Genomic DNA, 27,735 nt, shown 5'->3' on the forward strand with positions numbered 1-27,735 from the left:
AGGATTTCCGTCAGACCTGGGCGGGGCTTCAGCCTAAGGACAGGTCCCCTTCTCGCCCTGCCTGTCACACACCCAATCCTGCTCGGAATCACTGGCTCCAGTTCCGTTATCTGGCCAAATCTGACCAGCCCGGTGACAACTCAGCTTGCCTCCTTTTATTCCTGATACGCTGGTGACGAACACCCCAGGAATACCCCCGCAACCCCTGCGCGCATCAGCGGGAGATCCACCGTGTCGGGTCCTGGGAAAGATGTGGGAGGGGCCTGTTTCCAATGGGCTGAGGACGTGGCCATCTGGCCTGCTGCAGGGGTCCCTTGATTTCCTGCAGGGCCAGGCCATGATTTGCTCTGCCCACTCTTTCCCCTGCCAGACAGAGAGGGAAGACTCACTTCGCCAGGATGCTGCTCCCAGGCGTGCGGGAGGGTGGGGAAGCCCCGGTGGCTCCCGGTGCGTGGCCGCCGAGCGGAGTTCACACTGGAGCGTTTCGTGTTTTGGAGAGCGGGACCTGAATTTTGAACCTGACAATGAGACTGTTCGTTGTTTCACAGCAGTTCCCTAAGTAGCTGTTTGCTCAATACTTTTGTAGTGTGAACAGGGATCTGGGGGAGGGGAGGAAGCCATCTGCTCTGGAACCGTCTTCCAATTACACGATCACGTTACTGCAGAGCCCAAGCGAGGGCGTCCAGCCCAGCCCGCTCGCTCTGGCCGTTGTGCTGACCTGGAGACTCACGGGTTTTTGTTTTGTTTTGTTTTTTTAAATATATTTTATTGATTTTTTACAGAGAGGAAGAGAGAGGGTTAGAGTCAGAAACATCAGTGAGAGAGAAACACCGATCAGCTGCCTCCTGCACACCCCCCACTGGGGATGTGCCTGCAACCAAGGTACATGCCCTTGACCGGAATCGAACCCGGGACCCTTCAGTCCGCAGGCTGATGCTCTATCCACTGAGCCAAACCGGTTAGGGCAAGAGACTCATGGGTTTTAAAGGCCCGGCCTGGGACCCAGGAGTGTGCGGGAGAGGACAGCAGAGAAAGCCTAGGGCAGGCAGAAGGAGTGAGGGGGACTCTCTGGCCTCGCCAGCATGCCAGCGGGAAAGGGAACCCATCCTGGATTTGAATTAAAAAGCGAACCTTGGGAGAAACAGTCTCTTTTCCTGACAACGCTGGCAGTCCATACATGTCTTCTCTTACAATTAATTCTTCACATCAAATGAAAAAGTTACAGCCCTTAATAAATTAAGTGGGTGATTTTTATTTGCACTGAGACTCTTAAATCTATTTTCCTTAAAATTTGGGAACTATTTTTTTTGTGTGTGTATTTGAAATATGTATGGCCCGTCTCGATTTGCAACACATCCTTGAGTCTCGTTTTTTCTTCTAAATCTGTGCGTGTGTGTGTTTTCTTTCTTGCTGCTCTTAGGCATTCATGCAGCCTCACTTGCTGGGAAATGAGTTCACACATTTGGAGTTTCCAAGGAGAGTGCAGAGGAAGGAGCTGGGAAAGAAGATGCTCTACAGGGACTTTAACATGACAGGCTGGTAAGAGCCCGCCTCCCTCCGCCACCGCCGGGGCGTGAGGAGGCAGCGTCGGCGCCATAACCGGCCACGCGCACAGTTTGGAGCAGGAGGTGCCCCGCGACCCGGGCGTGGTCAGGGAAAAGGCGACGCTGCCCCTGCTCTGCGCCCGGGCCCAGTTCCCACGTCTCAGGGCTGGTTGGCCTGTCTGCTTCTCTGAGGTTCTCCTCGGGGACACTAGACCCCACAGAGGTGACAAAGTTCCTCACGTTTCACAGAGCAAGCATTTGGGGGCTTTTGAAACACATTGAACTTGGTTTTTTAGGTCAGGGGCTCGAAGGATTGGACCAGAGGTTTATTGGGCCAGTCATTATCCTTGGATTGAACCTTAGCTCGGACCTTTCCAAATGGGCAAAGTTGCATAAACTACTTCATCCCTATGAGCCCCGTTTACCATGGGTATCTTTGAAGGGTCATTGTAAGGACTAGAAGTAATGATTTACCCTCATTATTTCATCACATCCAAATTGAAATACGAAATCTTGGCAGGGTGCATCTTACTCTCCAAACACACCTTGCTAAGCACAAGACCAATTCTGTTGTGGATCAGGCCAACGGTGACTAGGAACCTCATCGATTTCTTCCATAGGAAAAATAAATAGGCTGATCAAGTTCTTACAGGTACGAGGGTTGGTGGAAGGATTAAATGAGAGAGCAGTGCCGGGCACGGAGACGGATGGGTGAAGATTTGCCCTTGGGCCCTGTGATCCTGACCAGTAAGCCTCTTGCCCGCCTGGAGGATGACTGGAGAAAGAGACCGGCGACGCTTACCTCGCCGTATCTCCAACTCAGGCATTGAAGTAGATTCCGATATCTCTTCTTCATTGACCAAAATAGCTGTAACAGATGGTCACAGCCCCAGTTCCCATGGTGATGACTTCTAGGCTGGGAATCTTCTCCTAGGGTACATACTGTCTCAGAGGAGCAGTGGAGCGACAGGGAAGATAAGGGGCTGATCCAGGGGACGCTTCCTGTTGTACTTTGCCATCCAAAAGAGGACATCCTCACCAGTATCCACTCTTCTTCTTCTACAACAGGGTTAACAAATTGTGGCTCAAAAGCCAAATTTTACCCGCGGGCCCTTTCTATAAATAATTTTAGTGCAGCCGTGTTCAGCACCGTATGTTTGATCTTTGGCTACACTGCATCAGCGTGGTTGAGTAGTTGCAACAGACACCATATGACCCACAAAGCCTAAAGTACTTACTCCTAAACATGCACGTATTAATCAGAAAGGGTCCACTGTATTTGCAGCTCTCATTTTTGGAGATTTGGTGCCCCAGATTCATTACCCTAACCCAGCGATTTTCAACTGGTGAGTTTTGAAAACATGCAATACCTGCCCTGGCTGGCGGCTTGGTTGCACTGTCGTCCCATACACCATGCACTGTGGGTTCGATTCCCCGGCAGAGCACATACCTAGGTTGCAGGTTTGATCCCTGGTCAGGGTGCATATGGGAGGCAACCCATCGATGTTTCTCTCTCACATCTCTCTCTCTCATATTTTCTCTCTCTCTCTCTCTCTCTCTTTCTCTCTCTCCCTCTCCCTCTCCCCCCTCCCCCCTTGCAGCCCCCTCCCCCTCTCAAACATATCCTTGGGTGAGGATTAAGGGGGGGGAAACATGCAGTACCTGGCTGTTTGGTCAGGAGCACTGACCTCTTTTCCCTCAGATTGTCAAATAAAAAATGACAGCAGCCAACACAATAGCCGTCTGGTGTGAATGAATCAAAATTATACCTATTTTCTGTCAGACTTGCAAAAAATACATATTTTAGTGTGCTGTAAAATTTAGTAATTAGTTTCTGTGTGCCATGAGATAAAAAAAGATTGAGGATCACTGCCCTAAACCAACTGGGTGTTCTTTGTAAATTCATTTCTATCCTGTCAGCAAAATCAGCACTCTTACAGAAAAGTTGAAGGCGAGGGCTACTCTGGTTCAGAATAGCATGGCAGGGTTTGGTCTGGAATCTGCAGAATTTGGAACCAAGAAAGGAAAGGCATCCCAAGTCAAGAACCACGTGATTGTAAATGCGTAAATGAAAGCGTCCATCTAAGAGACAGCAAGCAGAATGGCCAACTGATCTGGCATTGAGGGAACGTGGTCGAGGGTAAGGGAGCCAGGCAGAGAGGTTGGGGTTTACTGGGGGAGGCAGTAGGTTGCTCTTGTGTGTTTCTGAGAAGAAGGAAAGATGAAAGCAACGCTTTAGGAAAGTGGTTCTAAGAGGAGTTTGAAGGGGACTAGGAGAGAGAGCAGATAGAGATACCCAGGGGAACAAATCACAGAACTGGAGGTGTGAGGTCCCGAGGGCCAAGTAGAGGGATGGAAGCAGAAAATAGTCACGGAAAGGAAACGAACAGGAAGCTAGATCATATAGGCCACATATAAGCCATGCATGTAAGAGGTAAACCATGAATTACTTCAATTATCTGTTTAAATATGTCTCTTCACATAGTCGATAAGCCCCCTGAGCGGAGCACCATGTCCTGTGCCTGGCACATAGCAGACAGGAAGCTAGTACTTACTGGGTGAAAGGAAGAAAGGGGTGTAATGGACAGAGTGGAGGGGGACAGTGGGGACAGTGGACATTGTGGACGGGCAGTGGGTGGAAGGGTAGGAATGAGGACTTTCATGTGAAACATGTGGAACTTGAGGCAAGGCTGTCTGTCTGTTCTTTCCAGGCCAGTGAGGCAAATGACATCTCAGCAGCCAAAACCAACTTGGTGAACAAATGGCTAAAGGTTACCTCCATTTCATAGTTTTTTGAATGTAGATTATATCCAAGTTTATATGCCCTCTGTCTTTTAAACACACACACACACACACACACTTTATCACTGAGGAGCCAAGACTGAGAAGCTTCCTCAGACCGAATCTGTGGATCCGTTTCAGCGTCATCCCCTCCCTACATGGCTTTGCCTCCCAGCTTTGCCTGTGAGCAGAGATATACGTACATCTTTGCATGACTTCCTCCCTGTGTTTACTTTTGATTTGAAAACGATGTTTAAGGCAAAGGAGAGCGCTTCACATCTTTGTTGGAAGAAGTTGGGAAGTTTAAAACCAATTTAGACCACTGCGTATGTAAACTCCCTCTCCCAACTTTAATGAATCCCTTTGAAAACTGTTTAGCCTCTAAAGGAAAACCTCAGGTCCAGCCATTACTTATTGGGACTTAAAAAAATGGGACCACAATTTGCTGGCTTTCTGAGCCGGCAATTCCATGGAAAAGGAGATGAGGACTGATAGCTTTTCCTCCCCATCAAAGCTTTAAATTAGAGTCGGCCCCTGAACAACACGGGTCTGAACTGTGCAGCTCCACTTCCAGGCAGGTTTTTCCAAGGAATATTCAGTGGGCCCTCTGCCTCCCTGGGTTTTTCAGCCACGAATGCAACTGACTACAGACTGGAAACCGTTGTGCAGCTGGGAGCCCGCAGGTGCAGAGGGCCGACTGTGCGTTGTGCGCTGCTGTGCTGCACTGCCAGATGCTGAGTGGCTCCTCCTCCCTGTTCCCATTTTGCAGTTGAGCAAATGGAGGCCCAGAGGGAGTAGGCCATTTTCTCGGCTTCCACCAACGCGCAGTGTCACAACAGGGACTAGAACCCAGGTCTCTGACACTAGTTCATGGCTCTTTCTGATCCAGTGCACCGGTTAGCTTCTCTCCAGGGTGAGACTAGACGTCATCATCCCCTTTTGAGCTGTGGCATAAATTTGAGCAGGGGACCTCTACCCACCAGGCTTCAAGAGGGTGAGACGAAGCACCTGGGGAGCAGTAAGTTGCTTAGGCAGTAAATTTTCTAGTCTCACTCTGACCCAGTAGACCATTGGCCAGATTGAAACACCATGCTTCGCACTCATCACTGAGAGCCTGTGTGTGATGTTGGGTGCGATGGTGGGAAAGATCCCCAAAGAACCAGCTCTGCGACGCTTAGGAAAACTCCTGCTCTCGTTAGAGGAGCACCATGCCAGCGTCCGCGGCGTGTCTACAGCGGGAGGGAGTGTGGAGAGGATGTCAGCTCGGGGAAGCCTGTCTCATCATTAAGGATGAGTCTGTTGCCTCCTGGCGGGCATCCTTTCTCTCCCACCCTTGCTCTTTCTCAGAGACTGTGGGCCCGCTCGGCAGGCCCAGATTGTACAGAGGACAAAAGTTTACTGTCACCAGGACCTTCATAATGAAATCAGTCTCTTCCCTGGCTCCCCCATCTCTCCTTCCGCCGCTCCTCAGAGAGTTTGCCCAGTGGTGTGATTTATAAAGGCATTTTCTTCACAGAACGCCCAGCGCCGAGTTCGTCCCTGATGCAGCCCAGCTCTCACCTTCTGTGCCTGGTTCATTGGTCCTGGGGCCAGAATCCGGCCTTGGACTCAACGCCAGCCAGTGCCCCTCCTCCCGGCCCTTTGTGCCTGCGCTGCAATGGCGGCGCGATGCACGCTGGCTGGCACTGAGGTCTGTGTCCCCACCCGCAGCCCTCGGAGCCCGCTCAGGCCATAATTTGCTGGCAAGCATCTGTGTGAGGGAGTTGAAACAACAGTTTCTCAGAGCTGGCCTTGTGGCTGCAGGTCCCCGCTTCTGCGCCTGCCGGGGATTTTGCTCTTGTGTAAAATCAGTGTTCTTGGTGCTCTTTGTCCAGCCACGTGGGGTGAGGAGCAAGTGGGGGCGGGGGGAGGGCTGTAGCTTCTTCACCCCTGGCTTCGGGCCAGCGGCTCCGGCAGCTGTTCCTGGGCTGATGGGATTTATAGAGCGAGCGAGGGCCAAAGAGGAAGAGAAGTCCATCGTGTGAACGCGAGATTGCTTCCAGATGGTTCTGGTTATGAGTAACGCACACCAGAATTCTTTCTCTAAGCAAAGCCTTTCCAGCATCTATGATGGTCTTATTTCAGGGGACAGGCGGGACGGTAACTCGAGATGGCCTGGCTTCTAACCAGCTCACAGCTATGGGAGGCAGGCTGCCCGGTGCTGGTCCTCGCTCTGCCAAGATTCTGGGGCCTTGGGCAAGTCCCTACCTGGGTCTCTCATTTCTTTGTCAAATGCTTCCTTTGCCCCTCACTGCTGCCCTCTGCGGCGGGTGGGGGTGGGCTGGGCTCTGCCTTTCGGGGCTTCCGGGGAAAGGCCGCTTCCCGTAGGCAGATTCCACAGAGGGTGACCTTCCATTTTTATCCCTTGCAGCCCTTGCTCTTTATGATTCTAACTTGATGACACAGCAGGGTAATTTTCCCTCCTGCGTTTCCCTGAAAACTATGAGCAAATCAGGATTTTCCACTGGGAGCAGAGTGGGGTCAACTACATTTTTTTCCTTTCAGCACAGGGAACCTGTTCTGCTCTGTGTGCTCTAGCACGGTAGCCACTCGCCACATGTGGCCTTCTAAGTTACAGCTGGATAACAAATTCCTTTCCCAGTTGCGCTGGCCCCGTCTCCGCTGCTCAGCAGGCACATGTGGCCCCTGATGTGGACTGTGCGGTACAGGCCGCGTCCTTCACCCCAACAAGTTCAACCGAGATAACACAAGGGTGTGGGTCTAGGTGGGCTGGAGGACGGTGCACGGAGCCGGCTGTAACTAAACAGCCAACGGCAAAGAGGTTGTTTTTTATTTATTTATTTTTTTAAAATATATTTTATTGATTTTTTACAGAGAGGAAGGGAGAGAGATAGAGAGTTAGAAACATCGATGAGAGAGAAACATCGATCAGCTGCCTCCTGCACATCTCCTACTGGGGATATGCCCGCAACCCAGGTACATGCCCTTGACGGGAATCAAACCTGGGACCTTTCAGTCCGCAGGCCGACACTCTATCCACTGAGCCAAACCGGTTTCAGCAAAGAGGTTGTTTTTTAAAAGAAATGAGAGGACAGCTGCCCCGGCTGGGTGGATCAGCTGGTTGGAGCGTCGTCCCGTACACCAAAAGGTTTCGGTTCTATCCCCAGTCAGGTCAGGACGCATACAAAAGGCAACTGGTCGATGTTCTCTCTCTCTCTCTCTAACATGTCCTCTGGTGAGGATTTTTTTTAAAAAAGGACAGCTGAGCACCACCAGGGAGAATGTCCTGTGGCCACATTCTCTGGCTTCTGCCCTCTGCCCCTCCCCCCCCCCCCCCCCTTTTAAAAGAGAGGTTGGGATTGGGGCCGACGTCATAGAGAAGCTTGTATTTGAACCGAAGGTCTGAAATACGAGAGGAGTTCTGCTGGACTCGGAGTCACCGGGGGATGGAGTGACCACCTCTCAGATGTTCGGGGCATCAGTCCTGTGTTTAGAGACGATTCGTCTCCAGCAGTCACTCATGGGTCAGCGGGAAGACCCATCTCATTGGCCCTGGTCAGCAACGCCCCTCTCCCCCAGCCCTCGGCACTTCCCTTCCTCCTGCTCCCCCTGTTACTTCTTGGGGAGCATCTCAGACCCTAAGGATGGGGTTAGGAAGCAGCTTCACTCCCATTCTGTGTGGGGTGGCCTTTCTTCTTGGCTGAGCCTGGAGCCCAGCTCCAGGGGGAGGGCCACAGCCCAGGGCGTCGGGCTGCTCACCAACAATCCAGACATTTTTCTGAAGAGCAGCTCTCTGGAGGCAGCACGAGCGTGGTCTGGAGCTGCTGGGTCGAGCTTTATAAATATTGCAGATCCAGCTTCCATCTTGCTCTTCATTGCTCTTTTCAGCGCCCGCTGACCGCGCCGCCAGGCAGGCTGCAGGGACGAGGGTGCTTTATGAAGCCAGCGCCAGGGCCGCACCGCATTTAATAGAAATTGATTTATTGAATCAAGCACAGAAGCCCTGTTACAGAAACCCCAGGCTGTGCCCTCCAGAGGGCCACCGAATAAAGCAGCCCCAACTGACGCTCCTCATTAGCTTCTCCCCGGGTCCCCAGGCAGTTTTTAAAGGGATAGTGTCCCTCTTTTGGACCTGAATTTATATGTTGGCCATGCCTGTGGGTCTAATTAGCTCAGCATTATTAGTCTGACTGGGAAAACCTGCGTTTTCTAGCAGCTTGACTCTTGAGTTTTAAAGAGTAATTGGAAAATTCATACCCTGTCCCTTTCCCTCTTTTTGTCTTTAATCACTTCTAGCCCGATCTTTGGGAACGCACCTGCAAGGGCCTCTGCCTCGCAGTGCTGGGCGCAGGAGGGCTTCCCCGCCCCGCCTCGCCCCGTGTGAATCCGGGCCTGCTGTGGAGCCACAGGCCTTGCGGGAGGCTTTTCAGACTCACCGGAGAAATAACACATTTTAATTTTATAATGACTTCACCAGAAAGCAGGCCTTTCTGCAGTTAACCTGGTATTAATTTCCTCCCGGCCACTTGTATTTTCATAATTTAATGATTATGAGCTACCTTGGCAGCAATCTGGGGATCTGACTTTGTAGAGGAAGGAGGGGCGTGGAGGTCATTTTAGAGAATTCTTACCCCAAAACCTCAACAGATTGTCCAGGATGGGGATTGGCTGGGTCAGAGATCAGGCGCCCAAAATGTCCCCCTCCACCCCCACCCCCCTTCCAAGTTCCTGGAGCTGAAGTCAGAGCCACTGGGCCTCCTGTGGGAGGGGCCTCTCGGGGCCCAGGGCCCAGATGATGAATGTTTATTTGCGATGTGCATGTTCTGCATCTTTTCAAGATTTGCAGCTCTAGCTGCAGGAGCAGCAGGGAAGAAAGGCTGCCTGCTGTGTGCAGCACATCTCCTGACAGTGATGAATGACTCCTTGCTCCCAGCCTCCTCCCCGCCGCTCTGCCCAGGAGGCCGTGGAAGCTCTGAGGTCTTTACAAATGGCTGGAAACCGAGACAGACAGGCATTGTCAGGCCCCATAGCGGAGAGAGAAAGGAGGTGCCCAGCCAGCTTGCTCCCTATTGATGGTCCATCACCTCTGTGCGTTAATAGGAACTGTACGTTTATCACTCCTGACGTGGCCAAACCGCCTCCAAGCCTTCCTTTTGCCCTGAGGCCCTTGAATAGCCATGGTGGTTATCCGTGCCCACCCATACCCCTAAGCAGAGCCTGCAGACCGCTCTTCCCCAGCAACCGCAGTTTGGGGTGGTACAGTCCATGTGTGGTGCTGACTGAGCTCCAAGCGTTCCAGAGAAGTTTTAAGATGGCATGTGCCTGGGAAAATCCCAGTTAAAATAGCCAGTATCCTTGTGGCCATGGAACCCAGGGAGCATGTATTTTATATTCAGCAAACCTCTTTGCATTCCTGCTGCATACTGAATATGGAGGAGTGGGTAAGGACCATCCCATGGAGCCAGGCCGCCAGCTGGGTCAGTCCCCAAGTAGGACTTGGACAAATTATGTCGCTGCTCCCTGCCTCAGTTTCCTCACTTATTAATGGGGCTAATGATAATGCCTAATAAGAGGTTGTCATGAGTCAGTATGGCCAAGGGCATTGAACAAAGCCTGGCATGAAACAAATGCTGTATGTGTCTAGTAATAGAATTATTAGGTAACTAGAGGCCCGGTGCATGAAATTCATGCACTCGGGGCGGAGGGGGGGCGTGTCCCTCAGCCCAGCCTGCACCCTCTCCAATCTGGGACCTTTCTGGGATTGGGCCTAAACCGGCAGTCGGACATCCCTCTCACAATCCAGGACTGCTGGCCCCTAACCACTTGCCTGCCTGCCTGCCTGATCACCCCCTAACTGCTCCCCTGCCAGCCTGATTGACACCTAACTGCTCCCCTGCTGACCTGATCTCCCCCAACTGCCCTCCATCTTGTGGTAGCCATCTTGCAAGGGTGTGAGGGTCAATTTGCATATTGCCTCTTTATTATATAGGATAGGATTACAGAGAGCAGAAGGGTCAGCAAGATCTGAGCTTGCCTCAGGAGGTTCAAACCTAATGTGTGTTGAGATGCTTGTTTTTCAAGGTAATGAGACCCTAAGAACCAAAAAGAAACACGGGGCCTGAGGGAAGGTCAGGGTGTGCTGACCACCTGTGCAGGTCACCCCCTGGCGTGCCCAGAGGGACTTTCACCCATGAGAAGAGACACCATCAATGTGATAGGAAGCCGACCTGAGCCAGCCCCTCCTTCCTTGGCTGCCGCTGGGTAGGGTGTTTTTGTTTTTGTTTATTTGAGAAGCTTTTGGGGTCCATACACTGACTTTTTACTTCCTTTCTGAGTCCTCGCTGCTGGCCCTTTGACAGTGTCGCTGCAGCCCTCCTGAGCCAAGGGCCTGGGAGGCCAAGCCCCCACAGTGGCAAAGCAAGGCCTCACATCAGAGGGGCCTTAACAGACAGGACTGTGCTGGTGTCACAGAGGCGACCAGCTGGTCCAGCTGGCTTCCTGGAAGTCTAGGGACCAATACAGTTTCTACCTGTAAATCTAGTTTTAAAAATCTCAGGAGTGGGGGACGTCGATCTGTTGGAATTTGTGAGTAAATAACTAGAACAAGACAGGATACAGGGCTTATAAAAAGGGGGTTAGAGAGACGGCCACATGGGTGTGCTAAAGTGGACGGTTGTTTTTAAGAGAGAGGTTGGGAATGGGGCCAACGTCATAGAGAAGCTTGTATTTGAACCGAAGGCCTGAAATATGAGAGGAGTTCAAGGGGTTTGAGGGCAAGGGGGGTGGGGGAGGACATTCCCAGCAGCGGGCACTGCACCAGGAGAAGCCCAGAGGCAGGAAAATGAATGCGTGTGTGGGGAGTGTGGAAGCTAGAGGTGATATTGGAAATAGCAGTCAGCATGGAGGACTGGGCCCCAGCTGGGCTGCAGCAGGTCCTAGGGTCCTCCCCCCACACCCACTATGCCAGGCTTCAACTCGTTATTTATTACTTCATGATGGGGATCCCAGGGGAGGTTCAGAGCCGTGGGTGGGGGTGTTGGGTCAGGGGAGGCTTGGGACAGTCATTATTTGCTAATCAGCATGGAAGTATCTCAGTGTTTTAACTCCCCTTACGCACTTACACTGGATGTACCGGCTAGGTGACAGGCCTGGCGCTGGCCTAACAGTACGTACGTGTGGAGGGAAGGAGGAGGGCACGACGCGAACTGTCGGACTAGGCCAGTCTGTTGGAGGAGGCTGCTGGGGACCTCGGAGTGGCATGCTAAGCACGGCAGTGCTGAACAGCTCTGCGTTCCCGCCCAGAAGGTCTCTAACCTCTGTGAAGGTCGGAAGTGGCACACACCCACGCCCCCCGGGCAGGACTGTGAAGCTGACAGTGTATTGGAAGGACAGATGGCTCAATCCTCAGCCTGTGTATAAGATCCTGTTTTTGAGGAAATTCCAGAGAAGTGAGCGCTTCAACACTCCCACGGATGTCCAGGTACACTGCAGCTCTGCCAGGGAACCGGGCTCCTGTGTCCAACCTACGCTCCTCCGGCTACAAATGGCATTCTTCCCAGAGCTTGGGGACGTTTTCCCCTTTCCCGGCCACCCCTTCCCTGTCATCCGGGTTTCGGAGGAGGACAACCCAGCATTGCTGATTTCAAGTTGAACAACCCACAGAGGTGCTGACCCCATAGCCTGTGGGAGCATCTTCCTCAGAATCAGCTGGGCGCTGGTTTAAGACCCCTGCTTCGCCCAGGAATCCACATACGAGAGTCGGAGAAGCGCCGTTCCAAACCCCAAAGGACCTCGTCCTACCTACCATCATGTTCCTCCTGCCTGCGGACAGGGACATCAGAGACTTCTTCCGAGCACGGCTACGCCTGCTCCTTGCTGAAGACCTGGATGCAGATCCTCCCAAAAGAACTGGAAGTGCCTGTGACACATTCACTTTCGTTCTTCACCTTGTTGCTCTGGCCAAGGCAATGAGTGAAACCCTGCCGGCGTCTGGGCTCTGGTTCCACGGGGATTAAATCCGCTCGCCGGCCTCCCAGGGCAACCCAGCGCCTCTGTGCTGTGCTCAGTAGTTTGAAGGACAGAATGCAGGGCTTTATCGCTGTGGGGTTATCCAGCTTTGCCTTGGGTCAGGCGTTGTGTTGGACCTCGGAGATATAGGCGATGAAAACTCCCTGCCCACGTGGTGCTTACAGTCAGGTGTAGGGCAGAGCCAGACCTGGATGGTTACAGTCTCACACCGAAACTCGTAGAGAAGTGCTTACCCACAGTGAGGCTTTCTCGTGATCCCTGTGTGTCCTTACACACTGACCTTGGGCAGCCTGAGGCGTTCTTAGGGTGGATGTGAGCAACAGCGTGCAGAACTGATTGGTTGGAGAGCTTTGGACGGCCCGGCCCTTTCACAGGTTTGTGACTTTTGCCGCCTGCTTACCTTCCTACTGGTGCTTGGGAGCCTCTTGGCCCGCCTGCGTGGGCCTGAGTCCGGAGGGGGCCATGGACTGGGCTGGCAGTGAGGACAAGGCGTGAAAACTCAGGTGCCAACAGTGGGCCAGAGCCCAGCAGAGCCTCTCATTTCTCCTCTTGATGCTTGTGCCCACCGCCTGGGTGGTCGTGGCCCCAGGCACAGGACAGACACACAGGGCAGGTCCGGAGACCACGCTCCCAGGCACCCAGCTGGCTGGTTTCTCGTTCCTGTTCGTGCTGGGCAGTGAGACCCTCTCCCATTTTGCTTAGCCCTTCCAGGTCGCCTTGGGTCACCCTGTGAGCCACTGGGCATTTACGTGTGAAGATTTAGTCTGACTTTATTACCAACCAAACAACTTGAAAGCCAAACCTCAGGTTAAACCCAGTCCTACAGGGACCTTGTGCACCTACCATATTGTTGAGAGAAGGAAAAGCCGCGAGGGTGGTTTATTTGAACTTCTGTGGGACTTCTCAGTGTGAAACCCTGGGGTGGGGGCAAAGGAGACTTTCATTTCTTTTTTGTGATTTACTCCTGGGATGAGGACCAGTGATTTAGCATTGCTGCTGCATAGCATGCCAGTTTATTGGGTTTACACAGATCATAGCTCTTCAAGGATGGGCAGGGTCCGTGGTTAGGAGCACAGGCTTTTATTGGGGCGGACCTGGAGGTGAGCTTGACCTCTAGTTTTCCTAGTTGTGTGACCTCCATTTTCTCATTTGTCTCGTGGGTTAATGTTAATGACCGTCCTACAAGGGTGTTATACGTAAATACGTTTTAAAAGCATAAGTGCTTGGAGCAGTGCCTAGAGCAAAGCAAATGTACGATGAATGTTGGGTATATTGGAATTCTGTCGTGTTAGGGGTGAGGGAACAGCAGGCAGTGGGACATCTGCCGCCTTTGTAGTCCTCCATCTCGACCAGCAGGGCCTGGGTGCAGAGCCAAGAACTCCCCGTGGTGAAGACGGGCACCGTCGCCCAGGCCTGTGCTGCTCTCCCTGGGGCGTGAGTCATGTGGGGGTAGGCAGAAGATTCCAGAAGAGAATGGGAATCCTCAAGTGAAACATCTGTTTTGCAGTTGGGGGGGATGGGTATTTTTTTTGTGTTGAAATAAATGTTAGTTGTGCGTGTGCTTATGCAAAATGTCTGTGCCTTTTTGAGCTAAAACGAGAGTTGAAAAGCATGGATGCTTACCTTGAGATACAGGAGCCCCGCGCCCTGTGGTTTTCCCAGTTCAGGGCACGTGAATGGAATTTTGAACCCAGCTAGGACAGGGTGGAGTCCCGCGGGCGTGAGAGGCTCCTCCCAGGGGACCCTGCAGGGCTTGGTGCTCCAGGATACAAACATCTATCCTTGTTACCAGAGTGAGAGGAGCTTCGTGAGGCTGGACTGCAAGTAAAACCCTCTTTGTAGAGAACCGTCTACTTGCTGTTTTCTGCCCACCGTTCGTGGATACGGGACAATGTTGGTTATCTTCTGATTTGTACATATTGACGTGGTCTCAGACAGCATAAAGGCCAGTGTGGGTGAAGTTCATGTTTGCTTCAGAAGGAATGGTCCCTGAGAAAGCAGAAATACTTCCAAATTTGTATGCTCATACAGTAAGGATCTTTGATTCACACCTGTGGGAGAGCTAAATGTTACCGATTAAAATAAGCTGTCCCAGCCACGTGCAAATACACCCAAGTGGATACTGAATCAGAAATAATTTCCAAATCTGAAATTTCCCTGAAAGTCATTCCGAATATTTTTTTAAATATATTTTTATTGATTTTTTACAGAGAGGAAGGGAGAGGGATAGAGAGTTAGAAACATCGATGAGAGAGAAACATCGATCAGCTGCCTCCTGCACACCCCCTACTGAAGATGTGCCCGCAACCAAGGTACATGCCCTTGACCGGAATTGAACCTGGAACCCTTCAGTCTGCAGGCCGATGCTCTATCCACTGAGCCAAACTGGTTAGGCATCCTGAATATAATATCTTGAAACATTATTGGTTCTGTTTTATATGCATGATTGATTATATTTTCAGAAGACTGATTCAAAGCATTCTTCTATGTGAGTCTTTTTCCACTGCTAACCTTGGACCCATGAGTCAAGACATGACCTTTATTCATGTTACATATTCCCAGCACCCGTGCTAGTGCCTGGCACATTGTGGGTGCTCAGTAAATATTTATGAATGAATCCATAGAACCCATTGGCCTCATCTGGTCCCAGCCTGAGCTCCTGATTTGGAGCTGCATAGTAGGAGCAGGTTCTGTTCCTCTCCCCAAGTTTTCATCTGTGGATAGGGACCCATTAGTGGGTTGTGAATTCAATTTAGTGTAGGGAGACAAGCATTTTAAACAAATTAAGTAGCATAGGGAGAAAAAAGGATCACATGGTAAGTGTAAATATTGTTTTTGAGATGTGTTTGTGAGTACACTGGGTTCCCAAGAATGATACATTTATTACCAAGGTCAAAAACTATGAACTCTGCTCTAACCCAGTCTGTTGTCCCAGAGAACACAGACCAGTGAGTGGAGAGTGAGCCCTATTGCCTCTTGCTATCATCCAGAGGTTCTGGTAGGAAGAGGCGTCTTTAGGCCAAAAGAGAGGAATGGTCACGCTCCCGGAACTCCAGGCAGCACCTGGTTCAGGCATGCTGACAGGAGGAACGGGACGGGCAGGCATGTTCCTTAGGGGTTGTGGGTTGGACCTACTAATCAGGGGATTTCCTTGCCGGGGTCCAACCCCAGCAGGTCCAGGGGTTCCCAAAGGTGTAGACGGAGTCGGCGAAGAAGGAATGACACGGAGACAGCATTCAGTTGATCAGCAGCCTCGCCAGGATCTCCAGCCAAGTTCTGGTCAGGATCTCCAGAGAGGTTCTGCTTAGGATCTCCAGCCAGGTTCTGTGTCCATGTTCTCTTGTAGGTTCTCCAGGTTCTCCAGCCAGGTTCTGTAGCCATGTTCCCTCACTAGGTTCTGTCCAGGTTCTCCAGCCAGGTTTGGTCACCAGGTTCTAGTCAGGTTCTCTTGCCAATTTCTGTAGTCAGGTTCAGTCCAGGATCTTTTGCCGTGTTCTCTCGCTAGGTTCTGTCTCTAGGTTCTGAGGCCAGTTTCTGTCCAGGATCTTTTGCCATGTTCTCTCCAGCGAAGTTCTTCTGTCTCTAGAGAATGTTCTGTGTAGGTTCTGTGCCTCCTGGTTCTGTCTTCTTAGTTCTGTGTCCTGCTGTCTTGTTACATCTGTATTTATACCAGTTGATTCAATCCTATCAATCTCTATTACAAAGGTTAGGGCGTTTCTTATCTCCATTCCAGGGAGTAAAGATTATGTAGCTTAAGCATGATTGTTCGTAGTTAAAGTGATTAATTACCCGCCTGGCACTTAGTTGAGGGGTTTTATTCCCTCCCTAACTTCAGGGGAAAATCCCTACCTGGGGAAACAATCTTTCTCAGAGAGGAGACCTTGGTTAAAACACATAGTGCCAAGAAGGTGAGCAAACATTTTAAGAACAGTATGCCATATATGCCAGGTCCTTTGAAACAGCAAGGATGGACCGGCTCCCGGCAAATTCCCCCTTTTTTATTTTTTAAAAGCAGGCATTAAAAAGAAAAACCCCAAATGCTCTCTTGTATCCATTTTAAGAGTAGGATTGGCGCTTTCCGCTATTACCTGAGTCCTGATCTATCACCCCAGGGAGAGCTTGCCAATCCTGCACTTTCCCGGGGTGGAAAGGCTACAGTGGGGTTAAGGATAAGGCTCCTTGGGCCTACCTTCTCCCATGCCTCTACATTTACCTTTCCGGCACCTTTCCTTCCTCAGAAAAGCATGGACATATTTCTTGTATAAAATGTTCCATCTAACTGGGAGTAACCTTAACTCCTCTGCTAGCAAGCATATGTGTTAAAAGATCAATACGGAGTCTTTTTTCTTTAGACTCAGTATGGCACATCTTCTTAATGTAAAGATCAATACAGAGTCTTCTTTCTTTGGACTCAGTATGGCACATCTTCGCAATCTAAGTTCTGTACTATCCACCTTCTTACCCTACTTATCCTCTGTAGGGGGGTTTGCAGCACCCTGGTGGAGTCCTATCCGTCCTGAATGTGGGGGTTCTCAATGGGGGGGGCTTACCTATGGGAATCCTGTTCCAGGGGTTCCCAAGGGTGTGGACGGAGTCGGCGAAGACTATCCACCCTCTTCCTACGGTGGAGTCCTATCCGTCCCGAGTGCGGGCGCTTACCTAGGGGTCCCTGTTCGGGCGCCATATGCTGGGGTCCAACCCCAGCAGGTCCAGGGGTCCCCAAAGGTGTGGACGGAGTCGGCGAAGAAGGAACGACACGGAGACAGCGTTCAGTTGATCAGCAGCCTAGCCAGGATCTCCAGCGAAGTTCTGGTTAGGATCTCCAGCCAGGGTCTGTGTCCATGTTCTCTTGCTAGGTTCTCCAGCCAGGTTCTGTAGCCATGTTCCCTCGCTAGGTTCTCCAGCCAGGTTCTGTCCAGGTTCTCCAGCCAGGTTCAGTCACCAGGTTCTAGTCAGGTTCTCTTGCCAATTTCTGTAGTCAGGTTCAGTCCAGGATCTTTTGCCATGTTCTCTCGCTAGGTTCTGTCTCTAGGTTCTGAGGCCAGTTTCTGTCCAGGATCTTTTGCCATGTTCTCTCCAGCGAAGTTCTTCTGTCTCTAGAGAACGTTCTGTGTAGTTTCTGTGCCAATTTCTGTCTCTCTCCGTTCTGTCTTCTTACATCTGTATTTATACCAGTTGATTCCAATCCTATCAATCTCTATTTCAAAGGTTAGGGCGTTTCTTATCTCCATTCCAGGGAGTAAAGATTATGTAGCTTAAGCATGATTGTTCGTAGTTAAAGTGATTAATTACCCACCTGGCACTTAGTTAAGAGGTTTTATTCCCTCCCTAACTTCAGGGGAAAATCCCTACTTGGGGAAACAACCTTTCTCAGAGACCTTGGTTAAAACACATAGTTCCAAGAAGGTGAGCAAACATATTAAGAACAGTATGCCATATATGCCAGGTCCCTTGAAACAGCAAGCATGGACCGGCTCCCGGCATTTCCTCAAGGGCAACTGTAAGGTCAGGGAACAGAACTGGGGTCCCCTTTTGGAAAAAGTTTTCCTGGAGAGACAGCTGGAGGTTTTCTCATCACAGCCAGCCAGGCAGACACAAGAGGACTACGTTACACCTACCAGCTCTCTCCAGTCCTATCACCAAATATTAACCCTGCCGTTACAGGTCGTGCATACGTTTGTGCCTGAATCCAGACTGCTGCACTATATTAGCGCAAGCACATCAGCTTGTCTGATAGCTTAGGGCCCACAGGCTTCATTAATTTAAATGACCCTCCACGGACCAAAGGGAGAAAGCAAAATAGCATTTGTCGGTGGAGACTTGGCCTCACAGGGAAACATATCCAGGAATCTAAGATCAGTAGATTCAACACAATTTCTATCAAGATACCAATGGCATAGTTCATAAAGTAAAATATCTCAAAAACTTATATAAACCACAAAAAACTTCCGAGTAGCAACAGCAATCCTGAGAAAGTAGAACAGAATTTTAGGAATCATACTACCTGATATCAAACTATACCACAAGGCTACAGTAATCAAAACAGCATGATTCTGGCTTAAACACAGACATATAGATCAATGGAACAGAACAGACAGACCAGAAATAAGCCCCTGCCTTTATGGTCAATTAATATTTGACAATGAGGCAAGAACATACATTGGGGTAAAAGATAGTCTTTTCAATAAATGGTGTTTGAAAAATTGGACAGATATAAGCAAAAGAATGAAATTAGACCACCTTCTTACAATGTACACAAGAATAAACTCAAAATGGATTAAAGACTCTAATGTAAAACTCCAAACCATAAAAATCCTAGAAGAAAACATAGGCTGTAAAATCCATGACATTTCTTGTAGCGATATTTTTTTTCTGATATGTCTCCATGGGCAAGGGACACAAAAGAAAACATAAACAGGCTGCCTCAAACTAAAAAGCTTCTGCACAGCAAAGAACATCATCACCACAATGATAAGGAGACCCACTGACTGGAAGGACATATTCACCAATGATACACCTGATGAGGGATTAATATCCAAAAATAATAAATAACCTGTTATACTAAACACCAAAAAATAAACAGTCCAATTAAAAAAAATGGGCAAAGGACCTGAGTAGACACTTCTCCAAAGAGGACATACAAATGACCAATAGACATATGAAAAGATGCCCAGTGTCACTGATCATGAGAGAAATGCAAATTAAAACCACAATGAGGTATCAACCTCACACCTGTTAGGATGGCTATCAACAAATCAACAAACAAGAGGTGTTGGTGAGGACCCTGAGAAAAGGGAATCCTCATTGCACTGTCATTGATTGGGAATGAAGACTGGTGCAGCTACTGTGAACAGCAGTATGGAATTTCCTCAAAAAATTAATAATGAATGCCCTAGAGTTTGGCTCCGTAGATAGAGTGTCAACTTGTGGACTGAAAGGTCCTAGGTTCGATTCTGGTCAAGGGCACATGCCCGGGTTGTGGGCTCGATCCCCAGTAGGGGGCGTGCAGGAGGCAGCCAATCAATGATTCTCTCTCATCATTGATGTTTCTATCTCACTTCCTCTCTAAAATCAACAAAAATATATTTAAAAAAATAACGGAACTGCTTTATGACCCAGCAATTCTACTTCTGGGAATATATATGAAGAAACCTGAAACACTGATATAAAAGAATATATGTACCCCTATGTTCATTGCAGCATTCATAGCCAAAATTTGAACATAACCCAAGTGCCCATCCATAGATGAGTGGATAAAAAGGCTGGGGTACATTTACACAATGGAATACTACTTGGCTGTCAAAAAAAAAAAAAAAAAAAAGGAAATCTTAACCTTTGTGACAGCATGGCTGGCCCTGGATATTATTATGCTAAGTGGAATAAATCAGAGAAAGACAAATGCTATGTGATTATACTCATGAGGAATCTAATGAACAAAATAAACAGACAAAATATAGAAACAGACTCACAGATACAGAAAACAGACTGGAGGGGAGGAGGGTTAGAGGGGTTGGGTGGCAAAAGGCGAATCACCAAAAAAAAAAAAAAAAAAAGAAAAGAAAAGAAACTTCATAGACACAGATGACAGTATAGTGATTACCAGAGGGAAAGGAGGTGGGGGAAGGTAGAAGAAGGTGAAGGAGGGATAAATGGTGACAGAAGGAGACTTAACCTTGGATGGTGAACACACAATATCATATACAGATGTTGTACTATTGGACTCACCCCAATAAATTCAATAAAATTTTAAAAAATTGACCAAAGACAAAATTAAGAAAATTCTTAGCTGTGAATCTTTGAAACCAGGACATTAAAAAGGGGGTGGTGGGGGGAAGACCTAATAAAATGCCCAGGTCTTCTTGCCCTGAAAGAAACACCTGTGCATGGATATTCGTGCAGCGAGAGGGAGAGGGAGGGGGCCGCCAGCTGCAGGGGGCGTCCCGGAGCAGGAAGCAGCCTCACTCGGAGGCTGGGCTTGTCTTTGGAACCGCGGGCGGCCGGCCAGGAAAGGGAAGCATGAGGTGACTGCCAACCCTGTGCTGTTTTTCCAGGAAGGCCTGGGATGGGGGTGTGGAGAGAGGCGCGTTGGGAGCGCCTCTAAGGATTCGGTGAATTGCTTAGTTGGGGTCATGCCAAGCTCTTAAAAGCCACGCGTGGCATTGGGGCTCCATGTACGTGTCTGTTCCTGACCAGCCAGGCCTCCTGGGATGCCTGCTTCTGCTAAGATGTGGTTGTGGGAAGCAGAGGTGGGAACCAGAGGCCTCGATGCTCCTCCCGCCACCCCATGCAGACCTGCTCGCCAGCGTGCAGCGGCCCCTGCCTGGGACTTGGCTTCTGCTGTGAAGAAAACGGAACTTCCTGTGGCTTTCACCTCCCTCCTAGGGGTTCGGAGCGGCCAGCTGAGGGGACATTCTCCTTTCTGACGATTTCAGACCAACCCACAAGCACCCGTTAGCTCTGGGAATCCTTCGGGGACGCTGGTCTTCAGCGCAGAGCAGAGCCGCGGACTTCTCTGGACAGGCTGCCCTTCGCGCTCTGTGTCCTTAGCGACAGTAGAAAAGTCTGAATGGGGTGTCGGGCGCTCGGCCAGAAGCGGTTTTCCTGTGGGATGTGCCGCCTTCCTGCCATGGTCACCAGCTCTCTGTGCTCCACGTCTGCGGGGAAGGAAAGACTGAGGCCCTAGGGCCTTCGGAGCCACAGCCTGCAGTTACGTAGTGTGCCGTGTCCTTCACAGAGACTCTCCCGGACACATGCAGTCCGTCCTCGCAGCCTTCCATGAAGGATGCAGCCCCAGAAGCAGAGTCAGTGAGGTCCGGGGACTGACCCACGGTCACCCAGCCAGTTCACGTGAGGACAGACCCGCTGGCCCCAGCCTGGGTTCCTTCGTGAGCACAGCAGGGCCCGCCAGGACGGGGAGAGCATCCAGGAAGACGGCTTCCCCGGGGAGGAGCGGCGTCCCGGCCATGGCCAGAGGCCGGCGAGTGGAAGAATGTGACTGGGTGCAGGCGCGGCTGACAGGATCAGGCAGTCCCTGAGGGAGGAGGCGCCCTCGCTGCCCCGGGAAGGGTCACGTTCTCCTTAAGTGACTTTGCAGGGTTGCCGAGGAAATGAAGACTTAGGGAAACGAGTGGTATTTCTGGGTTTTTTCCTAATTAATGGTCACGACTTGGGAGAGCCCGGAGGCTGTGGGAAGTGATCTGTGTGGCCAATGCCAAAGCATGAACAGGGAGCTCCTGGCCTGCGGGTCAGGAAGCCGGAGTGGCTCTGGCTGGGAATGGAGGAAACCAGCAAAGACGCATGATCTTTAGTGGGAGGCGTGTCTTCGCACGGAGACCTGAACCGGAGTTAACATGGAGAAAGGAGCCCCTGCACATAAGCCGCCGTGCTGGGGATATCAGGAGAAAGCAGTGGGCAAGGTTACGACTGATATTTTATTTTTTTTTATAACTTATGACTTTCTACTAATAAGGTGGGGCAAAGGTAGGTTTACAGTTATGACTATGTGAAACACAGAACTTATTCTTGCATCATTATTAATTATTGCATTATTTTCTATCTGAACAACTATAAACCTACTTTTGCCCCACCCTGTGTTGGTGATAAAAGGGATCCTAAATTTTTAAAAAAATATATTTTTATTGATTTCAAAGAGGAAGAGAGAGAGAGAGAGAAACATCAATGATGAGAGAGAATCATTGACTGGCTGCCTCCTTCATGCCCCCCACTGGGGATCAAGTCCAAAACCCGGGCATGTGCTCCTGGTTCATAGGTCAACGCTCAACCACTGAGCACACCATCCGGGCTGCGAACCTAAAATTTTAATATGAAAGAGAAGTCCAGGATATCACTGATGGGATTCAGCCTTGAATTTCTGCCACAGAAAAGCTTATTAAGACAAAATGAATGGGGAAGTGAAAATTTACATTATGTCTTTAGAGGGAAGCTTGTGTGCAAAGGAGGAAGTGCCAGCTTTCATTCATTTATTCATCCATTCAGCCAGTAACTACTTTGCATCCATAATGTGCCGGCACAGTTACATATACGAAGACATAGCGGAGTCCCTGCCGCCAGGAGCTAATGTTCGGTGGGGGTAGGAGAGCAGAATTTAAACAAATAAATGAATTAATAAATGAGGTGGTTTCCATTTGTGCTGCGTACATGCCAGGAAGGGCTGGAGCGGGAGCAGCAGGAGCACGTGCTGTTCGGCGAGTGGCCAGAGAAGGAAGGCCCTGTGAGTGACCCCCAGGAGCCAGCCAGGGAGGCCCTGGGGAAGGAACAGCCCAGGCAGAGGGCAGGCCAAGGCCCAGCCAAGGCCCGTGCACATTAACTAAACAGCAAGAACGCTAGTGTTATGTGCGCGGCGGGATGATAAAAGATGTCAGTTCTGCCCTGACCAGTTTGGCTCAGTGGCTAGAGCGTCGGCCTGTGGACTGAAAGGTCCCAGGTTCGATTCCGGTCAAGGGCATGTACCTTGGTTGCGGGCACATCCCCAGTAGGGGGTGTGCAGGAGGCAGCTGATCGATGTTTCTCTCTCATCGATGTTTCTGGCTCTCTATCCCTCTCTCTTCCTCTCTGTAAAAGGTCAATAAAATATATTTTTAAAAAATAAAAATAAATAAATAAAATATATATATTTTTTAAAAAGATGTCAGTTCAATGTGCAAAGATCAGATTGTGGGGGGCCCTGTCGCTGGGTTATACTTTAAGTTGATGGAAAGCCCATGGAGATGTTTAAGCTGAGGAGTGACGACTGTGGATTAAGAGAAAAATGGTGTGGGAGACTTGCGTACAGCCCTGTCGGCCAGACTAAGAATAAAAGCAAAGTTTTTTCTGATGAAATTTACAAAACTGACCCAGAGACAAGATGCATCCTAGAGTCCAGGAGTGGCTCCTCCTCAGAAGGACGAGGACACCGGGGGCTGCACGGGGCTCCCGTTCACATGTTCAGAGAAGCACTCCAAGGAGCAGCCAGGCCCAGAGGCCCGAAAGGGACGTGCCTGTGAGGAGTGTCAGCTGCGGCCGGCACACCCGAGACCTAGAAGGCACCACAGGAAGCAAGAAGGTGCTTTGCTTTCGTTTTGTAAGCCTATAAACAGAGCAAGGAATTAGGGAGGGCAGAGTAGAGCCGCTGCCTGGGGGACGGAGTGCTCATTGATTTGCTCACTTAGTTGAATGTTTGTCAGACACCCATTGACACTGGGCACCACAGGTAGCAAAACAGGCATCTCCGTCCACATAGAACTTAAGGGGCAGGGGATGAACAGGGAGCAGTAGAGAAAATAAACACAGTAAAGAAGCAAAATACTTAAAATGTTAGGTGGAGGTAAGTGCCGTGGGGAAAAATCAAGCAGAGAAGGGGAACAGGAAATTTGGGGGAGGAGCGTGGTTTTAAAGGAGGCTGTTTTATTACTTGGCTTTTGTTTGGAGCCTAATAGGAAATCCACTGGAGGGTTAGAGGAGGGAAGTGACGTCATCTGACATTTTAAAATAATTACTCTGGTTGCTCTGAGACTAGAGGTAAAGGACAAAACTGAACAGTTTTCAACACTGTCACTGCCTTCTCCCTCGTCGGGGCACCGTCCTCTTGTGCCTAGATTATTAGAGGCCTAACGGGCCATTGCAATACTGTCGGCAAAAGAGGTGCCAGGACTAGGGTGGTGGCAGTGAAGACGTTGAACACTTTTCCAATTCTGCATCTGGAAGGTAGAGATGACAGTATTTGGTATAATGTTAATAGACCAAATACTCGATTCCTATTGTTCCCTTCTTCCGATAAGATCAAGAAGCAAGGAATGGTAGGCTGCTAGCAAGAGAAGTATTAAAAAGATTTGCCACACGCGGAGGCAGGGTCAGGCACACGTACCACCAGAGGTAGTGAGAATGGCTGGGTGAGGAGGGGAACTGGCCGAGAGCCACAGCCAGGGCTGGGGAGGGATGGTTCAGAGAACGCATCTCTGAGGAAAGGCGTTCTGGTGCAGCCACGTGGCCCGGGTGCTGACAGAGCAGCGATGAAGGCCCTGGGGGAAGCAGGTAGGAGTGACTAAGTTAGGATTCCAGAGGCACTACCAAAACCGATAACGTTCCTGAGAATGACATCAAGGGAAAGAGTGGAAAAGCAATCTGTGAACCGATTGGCGTCATCAGAGAAGGAGGGAGAATATTCCGGAAGGGGGCGGGCAGCATCAGGGGCAGTGGAGTCTCCGTGTGGAGGGTGGGGCTGCAGGAGGAGCCGTAGAGCCCCTCGCTTCAGGGGGAAGGGTCTGAGGAGCAGCAGCCACTGGAGAGGGTCCGATCTGGGCACAGCTTGGACTCACTCATTGGTCAGGCTCACTTCGAATCCCCCCCTTTGTGATAGGGTTTCTAGGCTGGATGGTCATGGATGTGCTGACTTAGTAAGAAACTATGGTTTCTTTTAGCATTTCAAACAAGATGAGGAAACACTGTGCGGATAACAGCTACGTTGCTTTGTCGGCGGCCGGAAAGCTATGCCCAGAATCTATATAGACACTGTGTCTATTTGAATCGGTGTTTTCAGCCTTTTCAAATCCTAAATCCTTCCCATTCCTGTTGAAGCATTAGCATCTCATTGTCTTCTCTGCTGTTGGATCTCTCTTCTGTGCCTTCCCGCCAGACCGGAATCGCCTTTCAAATTGCACACACTTTCATCCACATGCCTCCTGGAAACGTTATGCACCCTTGTCTGGTTAGCTCGGCCCGGAGGAAGGTCCCCAAGGACTTGGTTCTGCTTAACATTTTTTCCAAATTGTGGAGGAAGACAGCAGAGCCACTTACCAAATTTAACGTGACACAGCACAGACGGAGAGCTGGTATTTGGGGTGAGAGGACATGAATTCAGACGCCTCTGGATGCGTTGGATCAATGGACTGAAACCAGCAAGATAAAACTAACGAGGGCAGCAGAGTTTTCCGTTCAGAGTGAAGCGCCTGTTGCGTAAATATAAACTAGAGGAGCCCGTGAACCCCTCTTGCCTGTGTCCTCGCAGACTGGCGGGCTTTGATTCGGTCGGCGTCTGTTTGTGTGCTTGTTTTTACTCATCATTTCAGTAGATGACCCTGAACCACACACACACAGACGCGTGCACATGACGCAAATATAAGCTGCAGCTATTTAAAGAGGAACAAGTCTGCCTCACAGAAGTAACCCTTACGTCCTTATGTGGACCACGGCTCAAGTGTTTTCCGTTCTGAGTGCCCTTCTCTGCGGACGCAGACAAGCTCGTATGCCCCGGATGGCCCCGACCACAGTGTTTGGTGCTCAGTTAATAAATATTTGAATGGACAGTGGCTTGGGTGGATAGAGATGGTGCCCCAGGTCCTGGGAAGAACAGCTGAAGGAGCTGGGAAAGAGGAAACTTGGAGATGGCTCTCATCAAATACTTGCAGAACTCTCAAGTAGAGAGAGACTAGATTATTTCATATATTTTTCCAGAAGAGAGACCAAACATACCAACGACTGGCTGTTTGGGTCAGTTTAAGAATTGACAGGGGACGTCCTTCAGTGGAGTGGGCATTAGGTGTTAGGAAGGTCCTAGGACAGTGGTCGACAAACTGGCCCCTTGAGTGTGGCTCTTGCACAAAATACCACGTGCGGGCACGCATGTACAGTGCGATTGGAACTTCGTGGCCCATGCCACAGGGCCAAAGAGCCACATGTGGCTCGCGAGCTGCGGTTTGCCGACCACTGTCTTAGGACAATGACTGTCTATAACATCCCACCTGATGGCAGAGGCCAGGGACCGGTATGAGCTGTGCTGAAGGGAGACTTCCTGCATCTGGGGTACCTAGTGGTCCTTCTGTCTCTCCCAGTGCGTTGCCTTTCGGTGGGTCCAACACAGCTGGTGCCTTGTCTTTTCAGCTTTGCAGAATCCACATGGTGAGGGAAACGATTGCTTTAAAAAGTGTTTAGTGCAATCTTCTGAGGATACTGCCCTGTGTTAGAGAAAGCGCTTTAATTTGGCCCTTTATTAAGCCTTGAATTTTTTTCTCATCTCATCTTTTTGTCAGTTGGCCTCATAAATATTCATAGAGGAATTGACCCAAAGTAAGAGTTATTCTAAAAATCTTTCTAAGCCTTTCAGCTACGCTTCAGGTAATTATTTGAATATGATCTCTGCCCAGTTATACTATTGTAAAACTAGTGAGTAATCCGTTTTGGGAGTTATTTTTTAAAATTTAATCAGGATTTCAGAAATCGTAGGATCTGATGTGAAAGAAGAGTCATTTTTCATTAATCTTCGGTCATAAGTGCCTCCATGTCCTGGAGCTCTCAGGCTTCAAGCCTCTGTCTGTCCTGATCGTCTCGCCTCCCCTGGTTGAGAAGGATGGAAGCCATGGCCGAGCTGGATGCGTAGATTCAGGCCCACAGCCCAGACGTGGACCGTAGTGAAGTTTGAACAGCAGGCAGGCCTTTCAGGTGGGCAGAAAGTGGGGTGGCCCTGAAGCTGCGAGAACAGACCTGAGGAGCCTGCTGTCTGTGGGAGAGGCTCCCCGGACTCTGACCGCAGACGCGGTGGCCTGGGCTGCAGCCCCGCCTTTTCTGTTTCCCCTGCAGACTGTGTAGTGCAGCAGCTGCTAGTTTTGTGCACACGTGATCACCTTTTGTTCTTTCACCTCATACAGAAAATTCACCTTCCTCTTTTGCCAAAAGTCCCCCTTCATCAAATGCCTGCTGTTCACCCACTGAGAAGTGGACAACAACGGTCTCCTTGAGTCTCTCCAACTAGAATAAGAAATCCCAGAGTTGAGCCCTGACATCACATCTCTCTGGTGTGTTTTCTGGGAAAGGCTAGTTTAGCCTGAGGGTCACTACACGTGTGTGACCTGGCGAGAGTAACTCAGCGTCTCTGAGCCTCAGTCCCCTTGTGTATAAGGTCTTTACATACGTTTATTATTTTTTTAATAATTATTGTTGAAAGTATTACATATGCTCCCTTTTTCCCCCATTGACCCCCTCCAGCCCGCTCCTGTCCCTTCACCCCGCCCCAGGCCTTCAGCACCCATTGTCTGTGTCCATGGGTTATGCATTCAAGGTCTTTGGTTGATTACTTCCCACCACCCACCCTCCCCCGCCTTCCCTCTGAGACTCCGCACTCTGTTCCATGCTTCCATGTCTCCGGGTCCACTCCATTCGTCAATTTATTTTGTTACTTAAATTCCATATGAGTGCGATCAGGTGATACTTGTCTTTCTCTTACTGACTTATACAGAATGGGGTTTCCTCAAAACATTAAATGTGGATCTGCCATTTGATCCAGTGATCCCACTTCTAGGGATATAGCCTAAGAAACCTGAAACCCCAATCAGAGAGAATGTATGTACCCCTGTGTTCATAGCAGCACAAGTTACAATAGCGAAGATCTGGA

General features: G+C 50.0%; 1 protein-coding gene across 1 annotated transcript in view; it reads left to right on the forward strand.

Annotated features, from left to right (window-relative positions):
- PPM1H (protein phosphatase, Mg2+/Mn2+ dependent 1H) overlaps positions 1–27,735 on the forward strand; it is a gene marked incomplete at both ends in the record, with an annotated part of 236,734 nt that overhangs the window by 166,516 nt on the left and 42,483 nt on the right. The window contains one exon of the mRNA XM_081082895.1: positions 1,421–1,539. Within this exon, the coding sequence (XP_080939021.1) occupies positions 1,421–1,539 (119 nt within the window). The remainder of the gene's footprint in view (positions 1–1,420; positions 1,540–27,735) is intronic.

This window comes from Myotis nattereri, assembly GCF_964212035.1.
Source record: "Myotis nattereri genome assembly, chromosome: 2".
NCBI lineage: Eukaryota > Metazoa > Chordata > Mammalia > Chiroptera > Vespertilionidae > Myotis > Myotis nattereri.